Genomic DNA, 19,734 nt, shown 5'->3' with positions numbered 1-19,734 from the left:
TTCTTGAATATGCTTATGTTCAATCTCTGATGTGCTTCTATCAGTGGTACCATTTTCTTTTATCTCCATTTAATAGTTCAATATTTATATGTTTATTGAGGCAATTATTTCCACGAAATCCACTCATAGTTTCCCTGTTTTCATTAGTTTCTATTCTCTTCAGTTTTACTTCGTCAGGATAACTCTCAATTTTGTTTTCATCCAGTAGACCAGTACTCCATTCCATCATGATTGCCACAATGGCTAGTGAAAGTGCAAAATCTACTATTCAAAACTGAAATGTGTGACTAGTTGGCAGTAGTGTTAGCCTTGAGCCCTGGGTACCCGATAATATTCACAACAAATTGGTGCAATGTTTGTCATAGAATATCAAGAAAAACATCGTTTTTAGGAAAGAAGTACCACAGGCGGGTTAAATAATGCAAAACATGAAACAGCAACATTGAAAAACTTAAAACACATCCCAATGTTCAATGATTGCTGTCTTGTAAAATGTAAGGTTCTTATTTCAAAAATAACGTAAAGCCAGGTTTACACAAACAGTTTTTGTGAGAAAAATGTTTGACTGTGTACATAGCACAGTAAAAATTTTGTTTACAGTTCAAAGTTTAGTGTGCCAGTAATGGGTGGACAGCAGAAATATGCACAATACCAAAGACCAATGTGGGAGCACAATTTGCGACAGTTTATGTTATTTGTCACAAAAAGCTAGCAAAAAGCTAGCTTTTAATAAACAAATATGTTTGTCACATAAAAATTGGTTAACTTACATGTACAAAAGCGACAGTAATGGGATCTAAATTCTCCGTGTCCCTTGTGTCTTGGTTGTAGCAATGCCTCATTTACCTAAGCAGACTTCGGCGTGCGCTTCTGCAACTTCTGAGTCAAAATTCTCAAAAATTATTTCCGTTTTATCCAAGACGTCTGCAAGAAACTTAGGAAACTCGACTTCTAAATCTAGTTCTCCTTCGCCCGCCATGTTTTCAGTGCTCTCTAGTGCTCAGTTACTCTCGTTCCTGTTGGCCGCGCTCGGCCCAGGAAGATTGCATCAATATTCGATGTGGATTGCATCAATATTCGAGGTATTGGATTGAATCATTCTTCGAGGTATTGGATTGAATCAATATTCGAGGTATTGGATTGCATCAATATTCGAGGTATTGGATTGCATCAATATTCGAGGTATTGGATTGAATCAATATTCGAGGAATTGGATTGAATCAATATTTCAGGTATTGGATTGAATCAATATTCCAGGTATTGGATTGAATCAATATTCCAGGTATTGGATTGAATCAATATTCCAGGTATTGGATTGAATCATGAAAATTAAAAGATTGAATTGAACCAAAAATTTTATTTGCCATTGGATTGAATGCCTTTTTTTGTGTTTAAATGAAACCATTATTTAAAGGATTAAACATATATTGCAAGGATTGAATTTTGCTACAAATGGCTTCCCATACCCTCCCCTTCCCTCCCCTAGAGTGTGCTCGCTGGTGATGTCATAACCAAACTTTTTGCGGCTTGATGGCTCACCAATGTTGTTTCGCTTCGGGAGCTGAACCCCTAAATTTTGATTCTGTGGATTTAGTGCGGTTTTCTCAATAAATAAAGAAAGCGATTTCCGCCGAAATAAATCCGAAATAAAGGCCATGCCATTTTCGTTCATTGTAGGTTTTTTGCCTTGTGTAAAAAACGAAGGCAGCCAATCCATTTTTCACTAAAACTTTGAGTAGTACGTTGTTATAAATTAACACAAATGAATAGTTTTTGAGGTTTTAGAACTTTTCTGCGCTTTTTTTGACATGGAGAAAACAACCGATTTCAAAACGAGATCTGCTAAAGAAACCGAGAATAAAAGTATTATACTTGTACGACCATGTACATCAGTTCAATCGTGGTAGAAGAAATGTAGGGTGTAAGAAATTAGAACTGAACCATAATCACCGAGGGTGAGACAGCAGCTCTTTTGCTATGAGAACTGAACTTCCAATGTGTCACGTGCAACTGCGCAATAAGTCAGTTGTCCGCTACGTTGTACTTATCGAATATTCCATTTCCAATTGTCTTGTAAACGTGTTCGCTTCTCAGAGTCTCTCGAACTAAATATACAGTCCGACAACAGTGGACTAAGACGACTTAAGTACTTGAGACACTGATGTAATGCCATAAATTATCTGTGTTCTGGAAGTGAGGTTTGAAAAAATACTGCTCTCTTTAAAATCAAAACTCTCAGGAGAAATTGCGGGGATAAACGCGTCCAACATAGTAGGTTGGGTGAGAAGTAGAGGGGCGAGGGAAAGGGCAAGTGAAGTTGCATTCGCGTGCTACTGTTTGTTTAGTGTGCCAGACAAACCGCCACAAGTGTAAATTTGTCCTAGAAGCAAGACGTTTGTCCATAATTGTAGCAACTTGTCTCTCCACCGCCGAAAGTTTTTTGGGGGACAATCCGCTGAGCAGTGTGGGTACAGTGTGCCTGCACTGTACTCGTTAAACCTCTCCGGCCGAGAGAGAAAATCAAAAGTGTAGCAGCTCTCATGAGCTTAAAATTCTATTTATCGTCATAGTGTATAGCTGTTATTGTTTTAGGGCTAGGTGCATTGTCTCTGTGGCTTGTTTCATTGTTCTCTCAAAGGAAATCGAGCCATTCACGCATGTGAGACGAGAGCTGCTACATGAACCGAGAAACGTTATATTTAGAACTCGTGAAACCTGATCGTGATTCTGGAGAAACAAATCACGTGCTCAAATGGTTTTATACTATAATACTAGTTTTTCACGTAAAGTCTACCCATTTCAGGTTTTATAAAAATAAAGAAAGACGGCAAATATATCGTGACTTAGATTTCTTAAATTAAAAACGTTCGTCTATAAAATGTTTTCATTTTCAAACAGAATTTATTAAGTAGCTTTCAGGTCCTCAGAATCTTCTAAAAAAGATTCTCATGGAATTTGGGTTGCTTTATCCTCTGCAATTCTGCTCTTTTCCTTCTTGCGGATCTATTTCAAATATACTACGAATGTATTTGTGTCAACAATTCTTTACAGAATTGCGCGATAAACTGTAGTGTTTTAACATATTTTCCAGCTCATGAAGTTGCAATTAAGTCACCCAATACATCGCGTGACAGCCCTAAAAATACCAAGACGTTCATACTAATTTTATACCGTATAAAAAGGAAAGTTCTATCTTTTCATTTTCTTAAAGAAAGTTTTACTAACCTGCTGATCCTTTATTTTGAAGCGTACCATGGCGCTTTTCAAATTCCGATAGATCTTCCTCTCTTCTATGTGATAAAATCTGGGGTCTTCCCCGCTACCGTAACACACTCTCCAGCAGCTTAAAAACAACCGGTTTGAAACCATCAACGACAATCATTTGCGAGTACCGTTTTTTAGGTCTTTATCGAGCGCGTGACTTCGGGGAATCCCCGAGCTGCAAATTGCATAATTAACTTCCTGCCCATAACTTTTGTATAAATACAACCCCGGATCAGAGTTCCGCACAACTTCAGTTATCTACCTTTGGAAGCTATACACTGGCAATCTGCTTAGAAAGAACACTGTCCTAAGAAAAAACATGTCTGAGGTACGACTGGAGAACAGTTGTTTGGTTGCCTTCACGTAGTTCGTTGAAATTTTAACTTATCTTTTTAATCGGCTATGAAGTACAAGTAGGTTGTTTGAACAAGTATATCCAAACAAACGTTTATTTTTTCCTTTAAACAGGCAACGGGAATTCAAGCTGCAATTCGTCAACACATACACGAACACCAGCGAGGTGGAAACCTCTTGAAGGCCGACGTTAGAAATGACCATGTAAACCAAGCACATGTTCCGGTCACCTTTACTGGAACCCGCACAGACGATAGAAGATCAGGTAAACTTTATAAAAGTGTTTCATAGAAATTGGGTCTGATACGAAAACATGCTTTCATAAAAATTACTTCAAGTGGCCAACACTTCTTCTAAAAATTCAACGAACAAGAATAACGCCTAGGCTTAAAGTAGCATGACTGAAGAGTCAGTAAAACTCTCTGAAGATTCTAATCACAAAGACAAAGAAATTCAATATTTACACTGGTTCTAAAATTCAGTTTTATGTTACTGTAAAAACAACAAAAATAACAACGAAAAACAAATAAATAAATAAATAGATGAATAAATAATATGAAGAATTTAAGAAAAATACTGATATTCATAATAAAACTTTAAAATCCCTTGTTCGAAAATAAGGACATGTTAGATAGTACATTGAAAACATTTTGAACAAGGTGCAGTGTGAAATCATATTTTCTGATCTCAAACATTCAAAAAAAGTATCGTTTCACATGATTATGTTAAATAGTGTTCAACCGAATTCATTTTATTTTCTAGAATTCTATCTAGAAAAAACTGAAAGTGGTGAGTGCGGCCCCCTGACATGTACCATGAGATGTGAATTAGGAGACCAAAATGATCGCTACTATTTGTGTGCAGATGATGACAAAGATGCCAAAGTATTCCTATTGGTGAGTGTTGAACAACAGTTTACTAGTGCCCCTTCAATAAGACTGCCCACCTGACGATGGAGACCTCCCCAAGGTCCATGATTATAGCTTTCACGGTTGACAATATTTGATATAAGACTTCTGGAAGAATCTTTGTTACTGTATTTTTAATTAAATGAAAAGTCAGTCATCTCTAATACTCTATTTTATAAAGATGGAAAACGTGCTAATTGCAGGAGGAAGACACTTATTGTTGGCAGGGCTTGTCTCTTTTTGTGCGGGGGGGGGGGGGGCGTGGGGGAAGGCTTGAGTTACAATAATATTGTTCTTGACTTTAAATGCCTTGACATCAAGAAAGAGGGATGGGCCAGTTTGTGGAGGGCAGGGGCAAGAGGCATTATTACAATTTAACATTGAAAGAATATATTTTCCACCCACTAACTCAACTGATAACTGAAACTATTCAACTTTGCTTTCTCACTAGAAATCAAATGCTGAAGACCTTAAAGATAAGAAGTTCAGGTTTCAAATCAAAGTTGCTAGTGACGGTGGACACTACTACACAATCATGTCATTGAGCACCGGAATGTTTCTTGTCAGCGACAACAAGGGAAATGCATCTTTGAAGAGATTTAAAGAACAACCGGAGGACTTACAAACATGGTTTCATTTCTTGCCCCACGTGACAGGCTTGACGTTTTGTAATAACGTTGACACTCTTACATTGGGTGTGGGTAACTTCGATTATGACAGGATACAGTTCCCAACTTCATATTGTCAGGCTTCTGAGGTGGAAGCATGTTAGAGTTCAAGTTCAACAATCAATATTTAAAATTATAATGATCTTGAATGATTCAGTTTTCTGCATAGTTTAATAAATTTTGCAGCATATTATCGTAGAATTGAAGCCCATAGTAATTCCCATATGGAATCAAAGCAAGAAATGCATGTATTCAAACAAACTCCAACTGAGAGTTTTTGCTAATATTTGATATTAGGTTATTGGCATAGGGATTCTCTGACCACAAATGGGCAGAGCCTTAACAATTTGTAGACTGTATTTAAACATGGCAAAACAACTTTAGCTATAGCTTAAACCTGTTTCAGACTAGTTTTTTTTTAAATTAAATAATGCTGTCTTAATTTCACTTGAACAATAATTGAGGCTTAAGCTAGCCACCAGGATTTACATATTTTAAACAATTTTCCTATAGGTGAAAAAAGATACTACAGTGAAATTCCAATTAGAGTTGCTGTAGAGAATTACTTTTTAAAAAATAGTGCATGTAGCTCTTTTGTTGTTCATATCAGTTTGTTAGCAGTATTTTTTATAGGAATTACGTCGTGACTTTCAGAAGGGCGATGGACATTTCATGTACAAACGCAATTGTTCATGCTCTTTGATATATTAGGTAGAGAAAAATAGAAGTCTAATTGTACTTTTCAGCATCCTACAATGATTGGTTGTTGTATCAACAAGTAACAAATAATATTAATAACGTATTATAATTAATATGGCTTGTAACTGGTGCAGTAACCAGAGAATATGTTGTACTCTATGAGTATGTTTATAGTTAACACTAAAATTTATATTAAATACAAAATTGTTGCCTGAATGCTGATTTAACCTTGTATGACCTCAAGGAAAAGTGGTTATGTCTGAAAGAATATTTTGAAAAAATCAACATGTTACCATGCTCTGTCAGTAGAAATACCAAAGACATTTTTAAAAGATACACTAAAATCACAACTTTGTTTGTGCTTGGGATGACCAAACACAAGCAAAAATTCTAATTATCAGTCTGCAACTTGTCCGTTTCCAGTAGATTCCAAAATGGTTCCTATCGGAAAGAATTTGGGAAAGAATTTGGGATAATCCCGGATGTGACAGCTGGTTTTCTTAACTATTATAACACATGAGACCATCATAGTCGCTTGTATAACGTTACACCCGCTTTCAGTGTTACGTGCATAGCAACTATCTCTCGACATGCCATCTTTCGACATGCTATGTAACCTGGCCTACGTCAAAATGTAAGCACAAGTGGCTTCTTTGCGGTCGACTTCGACTTTTAGTCATGAAAGATGGATTTATTTGACATCAAACTAAGGCAAGGAGCATCAAGAAAACATTCTGTGAGTGATAAATCGACTGCTTTGAATGTTTACATCTTTCGAATATTAACTGAGCGGTAGCGGCCCAATTCTACCGGAAGTCACTATTGAGAGCCGATCGAGTACACTAATATCGTTTGAATTATCCCGTAAATCGGGAGTCCACAATCTTCTTCGTTCATTTGAGGTCAGTAATTATCATATACTTGTCGTTTGTTCCGCTAATAACCGGAAAAATTGCTAGTTTCACAGGTAAACCGTATTTCAGCCGTTTACATAGCATGTCGAAAGATGGAATGTCGAGAGATGGTCGAAAGATATCGCCTGTGGACGTAGCACAGAAAGCGCGTGTAATTTAAATGATTTTGTGCAAGTTCATTTCTTCCATGCATGAGACACCCATCAGAATAATGTTTTAATAATTATTTCTTGTAAACTAGCGGACGTTACTACGCCACACTAAGGGACGTTATGTCCGGCGTCCAGCTTCAAGCCTGTACAAATGTGTTAGATGTGAGCCATTGCAAGCTAGTTTTCATACACTGGAGCCTTGCTCAACTTCAATTGGTACATCTGTATATGGTTTATATTGTGTACGGTCAGTACGGTACATGAGCTGATACATGGGTTTGTATGTGTAAAGCAATTCCGGAAGCGTCTCTCAACAAGGTTAAAAGCTCGGAATTAATTGAGTTAAAATCGAAAGGGTTTCCACTCTGGGGACATTTTCTTTTGTCCCAAGATCATACCTAAAGTCACCTATCCGGGCTGAAGTTACTCGCGGGACTTTTCCCGAAGTTAGTTAAACGTTTATCAGCAGAGCTCAGAAAATGTGTCGTCATTCAAACGTTAGTCTCCAAGGAAGAAAGAAATCCAAGCCAAGTTAAAGTGTATTTGTATTGGAAAATCATGTCCGTGATCAAATTGGAAGCAACTGAAGTAGAACAGACAGGATTGACCAAGGTAAACACATTTAAAACGAAGAGATTTAATATTTCTACTCAAACAACTGCAAAAAATATACGTTTCACTAACTCCATGCAGATATCGATACGGTTGAACTCCGTGGAGATCGAGAATGCATGATTAAAGAGTTCAGTTAAGAATGCATTTTAGTTTTATTTTGATTTAAAGGAAATTAGTCTGAATTTTGAAGCACTGCTTCACAGCCATAACAGACAGGTCTTTTCTCTTAATTTTATATTTTCACAATAAATATGCATTAAGTGATGTATATATTTTCAAACGACCAACTACCACCGACACAATAACAAATAACTCTTGAGGTTCTAGTATTTTGTCCTCGACTTAGTCGTGCTTTTCTTGAAGTGGAGAAAAGAAAAGATTTCGAAAAGACATCTGCCAAAGGAAACGGAGTGAAAGCGAAACTTTTAGTGTTATACATCAACTCCAATCAGGGCAGAATAAATGAGGGATGTTAGAAATTAGACCTGGAACATAATCACGAAGCGAGAAAGAAGTTCTTTCCGGTGTCAGGGTCACGGTTTGTTTGTTATTTCTTCGTACCAGCTTTCTTTTTAAGATATTTGCCCAGTCGTTTTGTAGCCTAAACAAAGGTCATTCTGTGGTCCACCATTTGATGATGCAATCAGGAGGGGTACAAACATCATATTCTTTAAAAAAATATTCGCTTTAGAACTTAACAACTTGTGTCAAATACGTAGGTCTTATTATTGATTGTCATTTAAATTGGAAAAAACATGCACATGAAGTGAGTAAGAAAATTTCAAGAGGCATTGGTATCCTATCTAAGCTCAGGCATTTTGTTACTGATGATATTCTTACTCAGATTTATTATTCCTTAGTGTATCCCTTTCTTACCTATGGCTTGGTTGTCTGGGGAAATACCTACTCCAAAACTCCTAAACCCATTGCAACTTTGCAAAAACAGGCTCTACGTATAATCACATCCTGGTTACTATGCAAACTGCCGTTTTTATGTTTAAGTATTACCATAATCTATTACCTTAGGTCTTTGACAATTACTTTACATGCATATCACCTAAACATAACTATAACACTAGGCTAGCATCTAAGTCAACATATTATATCGACCAGGTTAGAACTAATTATGGAAAATTCAATCTACATTTCTCTTGTCCTTCTATCTGCAGCAATTTGGATGAACAGATAAAAAGTTTATCTCCGCGTTTATTTAAACAAACCTTGACTAAGCAATTTCTAAGTTCTTATGCTTAATGCTAGCTTAGTATTTTTTCTTTAGGTTACTATCGCTCTTAATTAAACAATGCTCTGTCTATAACTGGTACTGTTACTAATTATATTTCTTTTTATATTTATATCTGTATATTTTTTTTTTCTTTCTACCTCTTCTTTTCTTTATTTTTCCTACAACCGATTTAAAGCGTAATAATTCCTGTAACTACTCAGCTCGTTTAGTTTTTATTATTTTAAATAGTTTTTTTGCTTATTTAAGTTTAATGTATTCTTTTGCTGAATGATATTCTATGTATTATGCAAAATAAAATGGTTGTTGTTGTTGTGTTGTTAACTAAGCACCATGTCTGGTGTCCATTGCGTTATAGTGATCGAATATGCCATTTCTCTGTTCAGCCTTTGTCTAGTAAATGTCTACTTCTCCTTCGATCCCACGACGAAGAGGCTTCCAAATGTCTCGATAAAAGGAATAAACCACGGTATAGATTGTACTCATCCTGAACTAGTGAACCCTAGCACAAATTACGTGCTCAACTAGTTTTATACTCAATTTTAGCAGTTTAATAGTCTACGCATATCGTGTTTTATAAAAATAAAGAAACACGACAAATATTTCGTCACTTCGATTTCCTAAATTAAAAGTATTCATCTAAATGTTTTCATTTTCAAACAGAATTTATCATAGCAGCTTTCAGGTGCTTAGAATCTTCTAAAATAGATTCTCAAAGAATCTCTCCTGTTTTCTGTTTCTGTACTGTACTGGGCTCTTTGAAATTCACACATTCTACGAAAGGTATTTGTGTTGATAATCGTGTTTCGCAATTGCGCGATAAACTGTTGTGTTATTTTAATTTCCAGCTTATGAAGATGCATGTCACGCGATCTAACGCGTGACAACCCCTAAAAATACCAAAGATATTCATGCTAATTTTATACCGTATAAAAAGGAAAGTTCTATCTTTTCATTTTCTTAAAGAACATTTTACTAATCTTTTAATAAAACCAAAAACCTTTTTTGGCTATTTCTGATCCTTTCGTAGCCTGGCATGGCGCTTTTCAAATTCCGATAGGTGTTCTTCTCTTTTATGTGAAAAAATCCACTATTGTAACACACTCTCCTGCAGCTTATAAACAACCGGTTTCACACGATCAACGACAATCATTTGCGAGTAACATTTGTTCAGTCTTTATCGAGCGCGTGACTTCGGGAAATCCCCGAGCTGCAATTTGCATAATTAACTTTCTGCCAGTAACTTTTGTATAAATACAACCGCGGATCGCACTACAGCTAACTACTTTTGGAAGCTATACACTGGTAATCTGCTTGGAAAGAACACTGTCCTGAGAAAAACATGTCTGAGGTACGAGTAGAAAACCGTTGTTTGGTTGCCTTCAACTAGTTCGTTGAAAGTTTATCTAATGTTTAATCGGCTATGAGGTACAAGTAGGTTGTTTCAACAAGTATATATCCAAACAAACGTCTATTTTTCTCTTTAAACAGGCAACGGGAATTCAAGCTGCAATTCGTCAACACATACACGAACACCAGCGAGGTGGAAACCTCTTGAAGGCCGACGTTAGAAATGGCCATGTACATCAAGCACATGTTCCGGTGACGTTTACTGGAACCCGCACAGACGATACAAGAACAGGTAAACTTTGTAAAAGTGTTTCATAGAAATTGGGTCTGATACCAAAAAATTTTTTCATAAAAATTACTTCAAGTGGCCAACACTTCTTCTGAAACTCGAAGAAACCAGAATGACGCCTCGACTTAAAGTAGCATGACCGAAGAGTGAGTAAAACTCTCTGAAGATTCTCATCACAAGGCAAAGAAATTCAATATTTACACTAGTTCTAAAATTCAATTTTACGTTACTGTAAAAACAACAAAAACAACAACAAAAAACAAATAAATAAATAAATAGAGGAATAAATAAAAAGAAGAATGTAAGAAAAATACTGATATTCATAATAACACTTTAAAATCCCTGGTTCGAAAATAAGGACATGTTAGAAAGTACATTGAAAACATTTTGAAGAAGGTACAGTGTGAAATCATATTTTCTGATCCCAAACATTCAAAAAAAAAGTATCGTCACACACGATTATGTTGAATAGTGTTGAACTGAATTCATTTTATTTTCTAGAATTCTATCTAGAAAAAACTGAAAGTGGTGAGTGCCGCCCCTTGATATGTGCCATGAGATGTGAATTAGGAGACCAAAATGATCGCTACTATTTGTGTGCAGATGATGACAAAGATGGCAAAGTATTCCTATTGGTGAGTGTTGAACAACAGTTTACTAGTGCCCCTTAAATAGGACAGTACACCTAGGGATGGAGACCTCCCCAAGGCCTATGCGTGTAGCTCTTACGGCTGACAACATTTGATATGAGACTTTTGAAAGAATCTTTGTTACTGTATTTTTAATTAAATGAAAAATCAGTTGTCTCTAATACTCTAAATTATAAAGATGGAAAACATGCTAATTGCAGAAGGGAGACACTTATTTTTGAAAGGCTTATATATATATATATATATTTTTTTTTTGGAAAGGGGGAACGGAATAGGCTACACGTACATTAATATTGTTTTTGACTTTAAATGCCTTGACATCAAGGAGGGGAGATGGGCCAGTTTGTGGAGGGCAGCCCTGGGAAGAGGCATTATTACAATGTAGCATTGAAACAATACTTTTTCCAAAGTGAGTAACTCAACTGATCAAACTATTCAAATTTTAATAAAAATATCGTATATCTGTAAACATTTTTAGCCAGAGATCGTTTTTAAATTTTTATTATGCTCAACCCTGGCTACGGTCCTTCAATATTTTTACGTATTCAAATTTTCTTTCCCACTAGAAATCAAATGCTGAAGACCTTAAAGATAAGAAGTTCATGTTTGAAATCAAAGTTGCTAGTGACGGTGGACACTACTACACAATCATGTCAATGAGCACCGGAATGTTTCTTGCCAGCGACAACGAGGGAAATGCATCTTTGAAGAGATTTAAAGAACAACCGGAGGACTTACAAACATGGTTTCATTTCATGCCCCACATAGCAGGCTTGATGTTTTGTAATAACGTTGAAACTCATACACTGGGTGTGGGTAAGTTCAATTATGACAGCATACACTTTGCAACTTCATATTGTCAGGCTTCTGAGGTTGAAGCATGTTAGAGTTCAGGCTGAACAATCAATATTTAAAATTATAATGATCTTAAATGATTCAGTTTTCTGCATAGTTGAATAAATTATGCAGCATTTTATCATAGAATTGAAGCCCATAGTAATTCCCATGTGGAATCAAAGCAAGCAAGATATGTATTCAAACAAGCTCAAACTGAGATTTTCGCTAATATTTGAGGTTAGGATATTTGCATAGGGATTCTGTAACCACGAATAGAAAGAGACTTAATGACAACTTTTAGACTGCATTTAGACATGGCAAAACAACAGGTTAAAACCTGTTTCAGGCCAATTTAATTAAATAATGCTGTCTCAATTTCACTTGCAAAATAATTGAGGCCAAGTTGCAATAATTGGAACTAGCCACAATTTTTAGGATTTAAATATTTTAAATCATTCATTTCCTATAGGTCAAAAAGACAACAAAACAATATACTACCATGACATTCACATTACCGTTGGTGTAGAGAATTGTTTTAAAAATAGTGCATATAGCTCCTTTGTTGTTCATATCAGTTTGTAACTAGTTTTTATAGGAATTAATATCATGACTAATAGAAGAGGATAATGGACATTCCATAATGGGCATTCCATATACAAACCCAATTGTTCATGCTGATTGATATACTAGGCAGAGTAAAAAAAAATGTCGTGAATTTTTTAATACCCTAAATAACAAATAATAGTAATTACATATTATAACTAATATGGCTTGTAACTGGTGCAATAACCAGAGAATATGTTGTACTCTATGAGTATCTTTATAGTTAACATTAAAATTTATATTAAATACAAAATTGCTGCCTGCATGCTGATTTAACCTTGTATGAGCTCAAGCAAAGGTGGTTATGTCTGAAAGAATATTTTGAAAAAATCTATATGTTACGATGCTCTGTCAGTAAAAATACCAAAGACATTTTTAGAAGATACACCAAAATCATATTTTTGTTTGTGTTTGGGATGACCAAATACAAGCAAAGTAACAGCCCCCGTTACTTTCACATTTAGCAGGCAAAAAGGGCTCTTACTTTCGGGTAACCGTTACTTTTAGATGGTTTAAAAAGGTCTGTAGGGGACTGACGGAAACCTTAGCTTTGAAAGGTTTTATCAGGAGGAAATTCACAAGCACCTGATGAATTCTTAATGAGATTGAGAAAGATAAATATGGCTACAGGATTAACCAATTATAATTGGTCAAACACATGAGTCACCCTAAATCACCCCTTCCCTTCCCCCGTCAATCGAAATAGTGGACTTAGCCATGGCCATATATAGCGGCGAAAGGCTGCAAAGCCCGACAACGCAAATACACCTTTTGCTGTTCATTTACAGAAAATATCCATTCATTTGTGTCCAAATTTGTTTCATTATGGTCAAGATACTTTCATTTACACCAATATGACCTTCATTAACTGGAATTGGTTAATCCCACAAAAAATGAAATATTTGAATTGAAAATTATAATTATCAGTTTGCACTTGTCCGTCTCCAGTAGATTCCAAAATGGATTCCTATCGCAAAGAAATTGAGATAATCCCGGATGTGACACTGAGCTGGTTTTCTTTAAAACTATTATAACACATGAGACTATCATAGTCGCTTCTATAACATTAATTTAAATAATTTTCAGCAAGTTTATTTCTTCCATGCATGAGAAACCCATCAGAATGTTTTAATAATTATTTCTTGTAAAGTAGCGGACGTTACTACGCCACATTAACGGACGTTATGTCTGACGTCCACCTTCAAGCCTGTACAACTGATGTGTTAGATGTGAGCCATTGCAAACTAGTTTTCATACACTGGAGCCTTGCTCAACGTGAATTGCTACATCTGTTTCTGGTTTATATTGCGTACTGTACATGAGCTTATACACGCTGTTTGTATGTGTAAAGGAATTCCGGAAGCGTCTCACAACAAGGTTAAAAGCTTGGGATTAATTAACTTGAGTTAAAATCGAAACTTCCTCTCTGGGGAAATTTTCCTTTGTCCCAAGATTGGTAAATTTCCCTACCTAAAGTAACTTATCTGGGCTGAAGTTACTTACGGGACTTTTCGCGAAGTTAGTTAACCGTCTATAAGCAGAGCTCAGAAAATATGTCGTCATTCAAACGTTAGTGTCCAAGGAAGAAAGAAATCCTAGCAGAGTTAAAGTGTATTTGTAGTGGAAAATCATGCCCGTTTTCAAATTGGAAGCAACTGAAGTAGAACAGACAGGATTACCCAAGGCAAACACTTCTATAACGTAAAGATTTAATATTTCTACTCAAACAAGTTCACAAAATATCGATGCGGTTGAACGCCTTGGAGATCGAGAATGCATGATTAAAGAGTAGCTAATAGTGCATTTAGTTTTGTTTCGAATTAAAGGAAATTAGTTTGAATTTTAAAGCACTGTTTCAGAGCCATAACAGACAGGTCTTATCTCTTAATTTTATATTTTCACAATAAATATGCATTAAATGATGTAAATATTTTCAAACGACCAACTACCACAGACAGAATTACAAATTAGCACTTTGTCCTCGACTTTGTCTTGCTTTTCTTGAAGTGGACGAAGGAAAAGATGTCGAAAAGACATCTGCCAAAGGAAACGGAGTGAAAGCGAAGCTTTTAAAGTGTTATACATCAATTCGAATCTGAGCAGAATAAATGAGGGATGTTAGAAATTAGAACTGCCACGTAATCACGAAGCGAGACAATAGTGCTTTTGCTATTGAACTTGTCACGGTCACGGCTTGTTTGTTATTTCTTCATACAGCCTTGTTTTTGAAATGTTTGACGGGAAGAACTTTTCCTATGTGTTGATGGCCAGTCGTTTTGTAGTCTAAACAAAGGTCATTCTGTGGTCCAACATTTGATGATGTAATCAGGAGGGGTATAAAAACATCTTGCTCTTTAAAAAAAAAATCCTTGAAAATATTCGCTTTAGAACTGAGCAACAAGTCAAGTGTCCATTGCGTTATAGTGATCGAATATGCCATTTCTATGTTCAGCCTTTGTCTAGTAAACGTGTACTTCTCCTTCGATCCCACGACGAAGAGCTTAGAGAATGCGTTCTTCCAAATGTCACGATAAAAGCTGATCAGATACCGGTAAATAAACCACGGTATAGATTGTATTCGTCATGAACTAGTGAACCCTAGTATATTTACGGAACAAATCACGTGCTCGACTGGTTTTATACTCAATTTTACCCGTTTAATAGTTTACGCATATCGTGTTTTATGAAAATAAAGAAACACGACAAATATCCAGTGACTTAGATTTCCTAAATTAAAAGTATTCATCTCAATGTTTTCATTTTCAAACAGAATTTATCATAGCAGCTTTCAGGTGCTTAGAATCTTCTAAAATAGATTCTCGAGGAATATATTCTGTTTTCAACTTCTACATTGTACTGGGCTCTTTAAAATTCGAAAGTATTTGTGTTAATAATCCTGTACAAAATTGCAATGTGAACTGTAGTGTTATTTTCCAGCTGGTGAAGATGAATGTCACGCGAGCTAACGCGTGACAAACCCTAAAAATGCCAAGACGTTTATGCTAATTTTATGCCCCATAAAAAGGAAAGTTCTATCTTTTCATTTTCTTAAACGAACTTTTACTACCCTTTAAGCGAAACCAAACTGAAATCTATGTTTGCTATTCCTGATCCTTTCTTTCGTAGCGTGGCATGGCGATTTTCAAATTCCGATATATGTTCTCTTTTATGTGATAGAATCTAGAATTTTCCCCACTAGCGTAGCACACGCTCCTGCAGTTTATAAACAACCGGTTTGACACGATCAACGAGAATCATTTGCGACCAACATTTTTTTAGTCTTTATCATTTTCTTCGTAGAGCGCGTGACTTCGGGGAATCCCCGGGCTGCAAATTTTCATAATTAACTTCCTGCCCGTAACTTTTTGTATAAATACAACCCCAGAGCAGCATTCCGTTGTACTACAGCTATCTACTTTTGGAAGCTATACACTGGTAATCTAGTTGGAAAGCACACTGTCCCGAGAAAAACATGTCTGATGTATGAGTAGAAAACGGTTGTTTGGTTGCCTTATCAAGTAGTTCGTTGAAATTTTATCTAATCTTTAACCGGCTATGAAGTACAAGTAGGTTGTTTCAACAAGTGTATATCCAAACAAATGTCTATTCTTCCCTTTAAACAGGCAACGGCAATTCAAGCTGCAATTCGTCAACACACACACGAACACCAGCGAGGTGGAAACGTCTTGAAGGCTGAGGTTGGAAATGGCCATATAAACCAAGCACACGTTCCGCTCACGTTTACTGGAACCCGCACAGACGATAAAAGAACTGGTAAACTTTATAAAAGGGTTTCATACAAACTGGGTCTAATACCAAAAACCGCTTTCATAAAAATTACTTAAAGTGGCCGACATTTCTTCTGAAAATCGAACGAACCGGAATGAGGACTCGGCTTAAAGTAGCATGACTGAAGAGTCACTAAAACTAGCTAAAACTCTCTGAAGATTCTCATCACAAGACAAAGAAATTGAATATTTACACTGGTTCTAAAATTCAGTTTTATGTTACTGTAAAAACAACAAAAACTATTATATAACTAGATAAATAGAGGAATAAATAAAATGAAGAATTTAAGGAAAACACTGATATTTATAATGACATTTTAAAATCCCTGGTTCGAATATAAGGACATTTTAGATAGTACATTGAAACCATTTTGAAGGTGCAGTGTGAAATCATATTTCCTGATCTCAAACATCCAGAAAAGTATCGTTTCGAGTGATAATGTTGAATAGTGTTGAATTGAATTCATTTTATTTTCTAGAATTCTACATAGAAAAAACTGAAAGTGGTGAGTGCCCATTGATATGTACCATGAGATGTGAATTAGGAGACCAAAATGATCGCTACTATTTGTGTGCAAATGATGACAAAGATGGCAAAGTATTTCTATTGGTGAGTGTTGAACAACAGTTTACTAGTGCCCCTTCAATAGGACCGCACACCTGGGGATGGAGACCTCCCCAAGGTCCATGATTATAGCTTTCACGGTTGACAACATTTGATATAAGACTCTTGGAAGAATGTTTGTTACTGTATTTTTAATTAAATGAAAAATCAGTTGTCTCTAATACTCTAAATTATAAAAATAGAATACATGCTAATTGCAGAAGGGAGACACTTATTTTTGGCAGGGCTTATCTTTTTTTTTTTTTTGGTGGGGGGAGGCTTTAGTTACAATAATATTGTTCTCGACTTTAAATGCCTTGAAATCAAGAAAGAGGGATGGGCCAGTTTGTGGAGGGCAGGGGCAAGAGGCATTATTACAATTTAACATTGAAAGAATATAATATTTTCTACTCACTAACTCAGCTGATCAAACTATTCAACTTTTCTTTCTCACTAGAAATCAAATGCTGAAGACCTTAAAGATAAGAAGTTCATGTTTGAAATCAATGTTGCTAGTGACGGTGGACACTACTACACAATCATGTCATTGAGCACCGGAATGTTTCTTGCCAGCGACAACGAGGGAAATGCATCTTTGAAGAGATTTAAAGAACAACCGGAGGACTTACAAACATGGTTTCATTTCTTGCCCCACGTGACAGGCTTGATGTTCTGTAATAACGTTGAAACTCATACATTGGGTGTGGGTAACTTCAATTATGACAGCATACAGTTTGCAACTTCATATTGTCAGGCTTCTGAGGTGGAAGCATGTTAGAGTTCAGGCTGAACAATCAATATTTAAAATTATAATGATCTTAAATGATTCAGTTTTCTGCATTGTTTAATAAATTATCCAGAATTTCATCACAGAATTGAAGCCCAGATTAATTCCCATGTGGAATCAAAGCAAACAATAGATGTATTCAAACAAACCCAAACTGAGATTTGAGCTTAGGATATCTGCATAGGGATTCTCTAACCACGAATAGAAATAGACTTAATAAGAACTTTTAGACTGCATTTAGACATGGCAAAACATTTTTACCTATAGGTTTAAACCTGTTTTAGGCCAGTTTAATTAAATTATGGTGTCTTAATTTCACTTGAACAATAATTGAGGCCAAGTTGCAATAATTGCAACTAGCCACAATTTTTAGGATTTAAATATTTTAAATCATTCATTTGCTATAGGTGAAAAAGACGACAAAACAATATACTACCATGACATTCACATTACTGTTGCTGTAGAGAATTGTTTTAAAAATGGTGTATATAGCTGCTTTGTTGCTCATATCAGTTTGTAACTAGTTTTTATAGGAATTAACATGATAACTATTAGAAGAGAATGGACATTCCATATACAAACCCTATTTTTTGTTCAAGCTGATTGATATATTAGGCTGAGGAAAACAAGATGTATAGATTGTATTTTTTTATATGCTACAACTATAGGTTATATCAATAAGTAATAAATAATATGAATTACATATTATAACTAATATGGCTTGTAACTGGTGCAGTAACCAGAGAATATGTTGTACTCTAAGAGTATCTTTATAGTTAACATTAAAATTTATATTAAATACAAAATTGTTGCCTGAATGCTGATTTAACCTTGGATGAGCTTAAGGAAAGGTGGTTATGTCTGAAAGAATATTTTGAAAAAAATCTATGTTAGGAGACACTGTCAACAAAAATACCAGACATTTTTTAGAAGACACACTAAAATCAAAACTTTGCTTGTGTTTGGGATAAGCAAGTACAGTAAAACCTGTGTTAAGCTGACATTGGGATCCCCACTAGTGTCCACTTAATGCAGGGTGTGTGCTGAAAACAGTTCTAATATGTTGTGCAATAATAGTTAATTATTAACTCTTTTGTAACACAGTGTAAGACAGTGTAAGACAGTGTAACACAGGGTAAGATTAAAGACTAGCACAGTACGATGTCCAGTAAATCAATACATCAATCTGGAATAACCACTTAGCCATTTAAAATGACATCGCTGACCAGTGTCAAAGGAGTCTCCGCTGAACCTTTAGAAGTAAAAAGTCCTTGAAATGTCTGCTTATTGCAGGTTTTGTGCAACAAAATGCCTTAATATTGGTGTCTTTGTCCGCCTAACAGAGGTGTCCGCTGAATGCAAGTTTATTTTTTTAGTAAATCTGGGAGGAAACTTTTGGAACTTCAGCTAGTAATAGAGGGTGACCGGTTAATATGGGGTCAGCTTAATGCATATTTCACTGCAGTTATCTACCGGTAATTATGTTAAAAGAATAAGTCGAACTCCCAAAAACTACTAATAATCTGCTCATCACAATAACCTTTAAAGAAATTCACCAATAAGCATTTCACCAAACTTGATAAATTGAACGACAACAAAAAAACAAAAAACAAAAAAACAAAGGAATCTACATTTATAGTAATTATTCAAGCACAATTCGAATATTTTTGCCGACAGCTTTGCAGTCATTTTATTGGCAGTAGCTTTACCAGTCTTTCACCAATAACCATTAAAGAAATTCGCCGAAGCATTTCACCAAACAAAGAGAACGAGGAAATCTCCATATTTCTAAACAAAATATGCAACTCACCATGTACGAGCGTCAAATACAAATCCTGTTCACTTTTAAACCATGAATGAATGAATGAATGAATGAATGAATGAATGAAGAAAGGAAGGTAGGAAGGAAGGAAGGAATGAAGGAATGCATGACTTTATTTAGGTGTCAAAGAGTATTCAGCTTTAATAAAAAATGTGTTCTTAACCTTTCTTGGTTTTGAACTGTAACA

At 35.6% G+C, this 19,734-nt stretch overlaps 2 protein-coding genes across 4 annotated transcripts; both read left to right on the top strand.

Annotated features, from left to right (window-relative positions):
- The first annotated feature begins 3,531 nt into the window (after positions 1 to 3,531).
- On the top strand, positions 3,532 to 6,109 carry LOC149097540 (uncharacterized). The gene is made up of 4 exons (XM_089279526.1): positions 3,532 to 3,592; positions 3,733 to 3,883; positions 4,381 to 4,514; positions 4,978 to 6,109. The coding sequence occupies exons 1-4, from the start codon at positions 3,584 to 3,586 to the stop codon at positions 5,296 to 5,298; spliced, it is 615 nt and encodes a 204-aa protein (XP_089135652.1). The 5' UTR covers positions 3,532 to 3,583; the 3' UTR covers positions 5,299 to 6,109.
- A 336-nt stretch (positions 6,110 to 6,445) lies between these two features.
- Positions 6,446 to 18,531, top strand: LOC149097539 (uncharacterized). 3 transcript variants are annotated; one of them, XM_089279523.1, is made up of 5 exons: positions 6,596 to 6,629; positions 6,853 to 7,571; positions 10,309 to 10,459; positions 10,958 to 11,091; positions 11,673 to 12,799. In XM_089279523.1, exons 2-5 carry the CDS (start codon positions 7,518 to 7,520, stop codon positions 11,991 to 11,993), a joined length of 660 nt encoding a protein of 219 aa, XP_089135649.1. In that variant the 5' UTR covers positions 6,596 to 6,629; positions 6,853 to 7,517; the 3' UTR covers positions 11,994 to 12,799. The 3 variants fall into 3 exon arrangements, with proteins under 3 accessions (XP_089135650.1, XP_089135649.1, XP_089135651.1); XM_089279524.1 differs by lacking the exons at positions 6,853 to 7,571; positions 10,309 to 10,459; positions 10,958 to 11,091; positions 11,673 to 12,799 and adding exons at positions 16,170 to 16,320; positions 16,814 to 16,944; positions 17,396 to 18,531 and having other exon boundaries at positions 6,446 to 6,629; XM_089279525.1 differs by lacking the exons at positions 6,596 to 6,629; positions 6,853 to 7,571; positions 10,309 to 10,459; positions 10,958 to 11,091; positions 11,673 to 12,799 and adding exons at positions 14,254 to 16,027; positions 16,170 to 16,320; positions 16,814 to 16,944; positions 17,396 to 18,531.
- The last annotated feature ends 1,203 nt before the right edge of the window (positions 18,532 to 19,734 follow it).

Source organism: Orbicella faveolata, unplaced genomic scaffold (assembly GCF_042242905.1).
Source record: "Orbicella faveolata isolate gen_17 unplaced genomic scaffold, um_ofav_v1 contig_47, whole genome shotgun sequence".
Classification (NCBI taxonomy): domain Eukaryota; kingdom Metazoa; phylum Cnidaria; class Anthozoa; order Scleractinia; family Merulinidae; genus Orbicella; species Orbicella faveolata.
The sequence above is the reverse complement of the archived record's forward strand: the minus strand, read 5'-3'. Positions and strand labels throughout refer to the sequence as shown.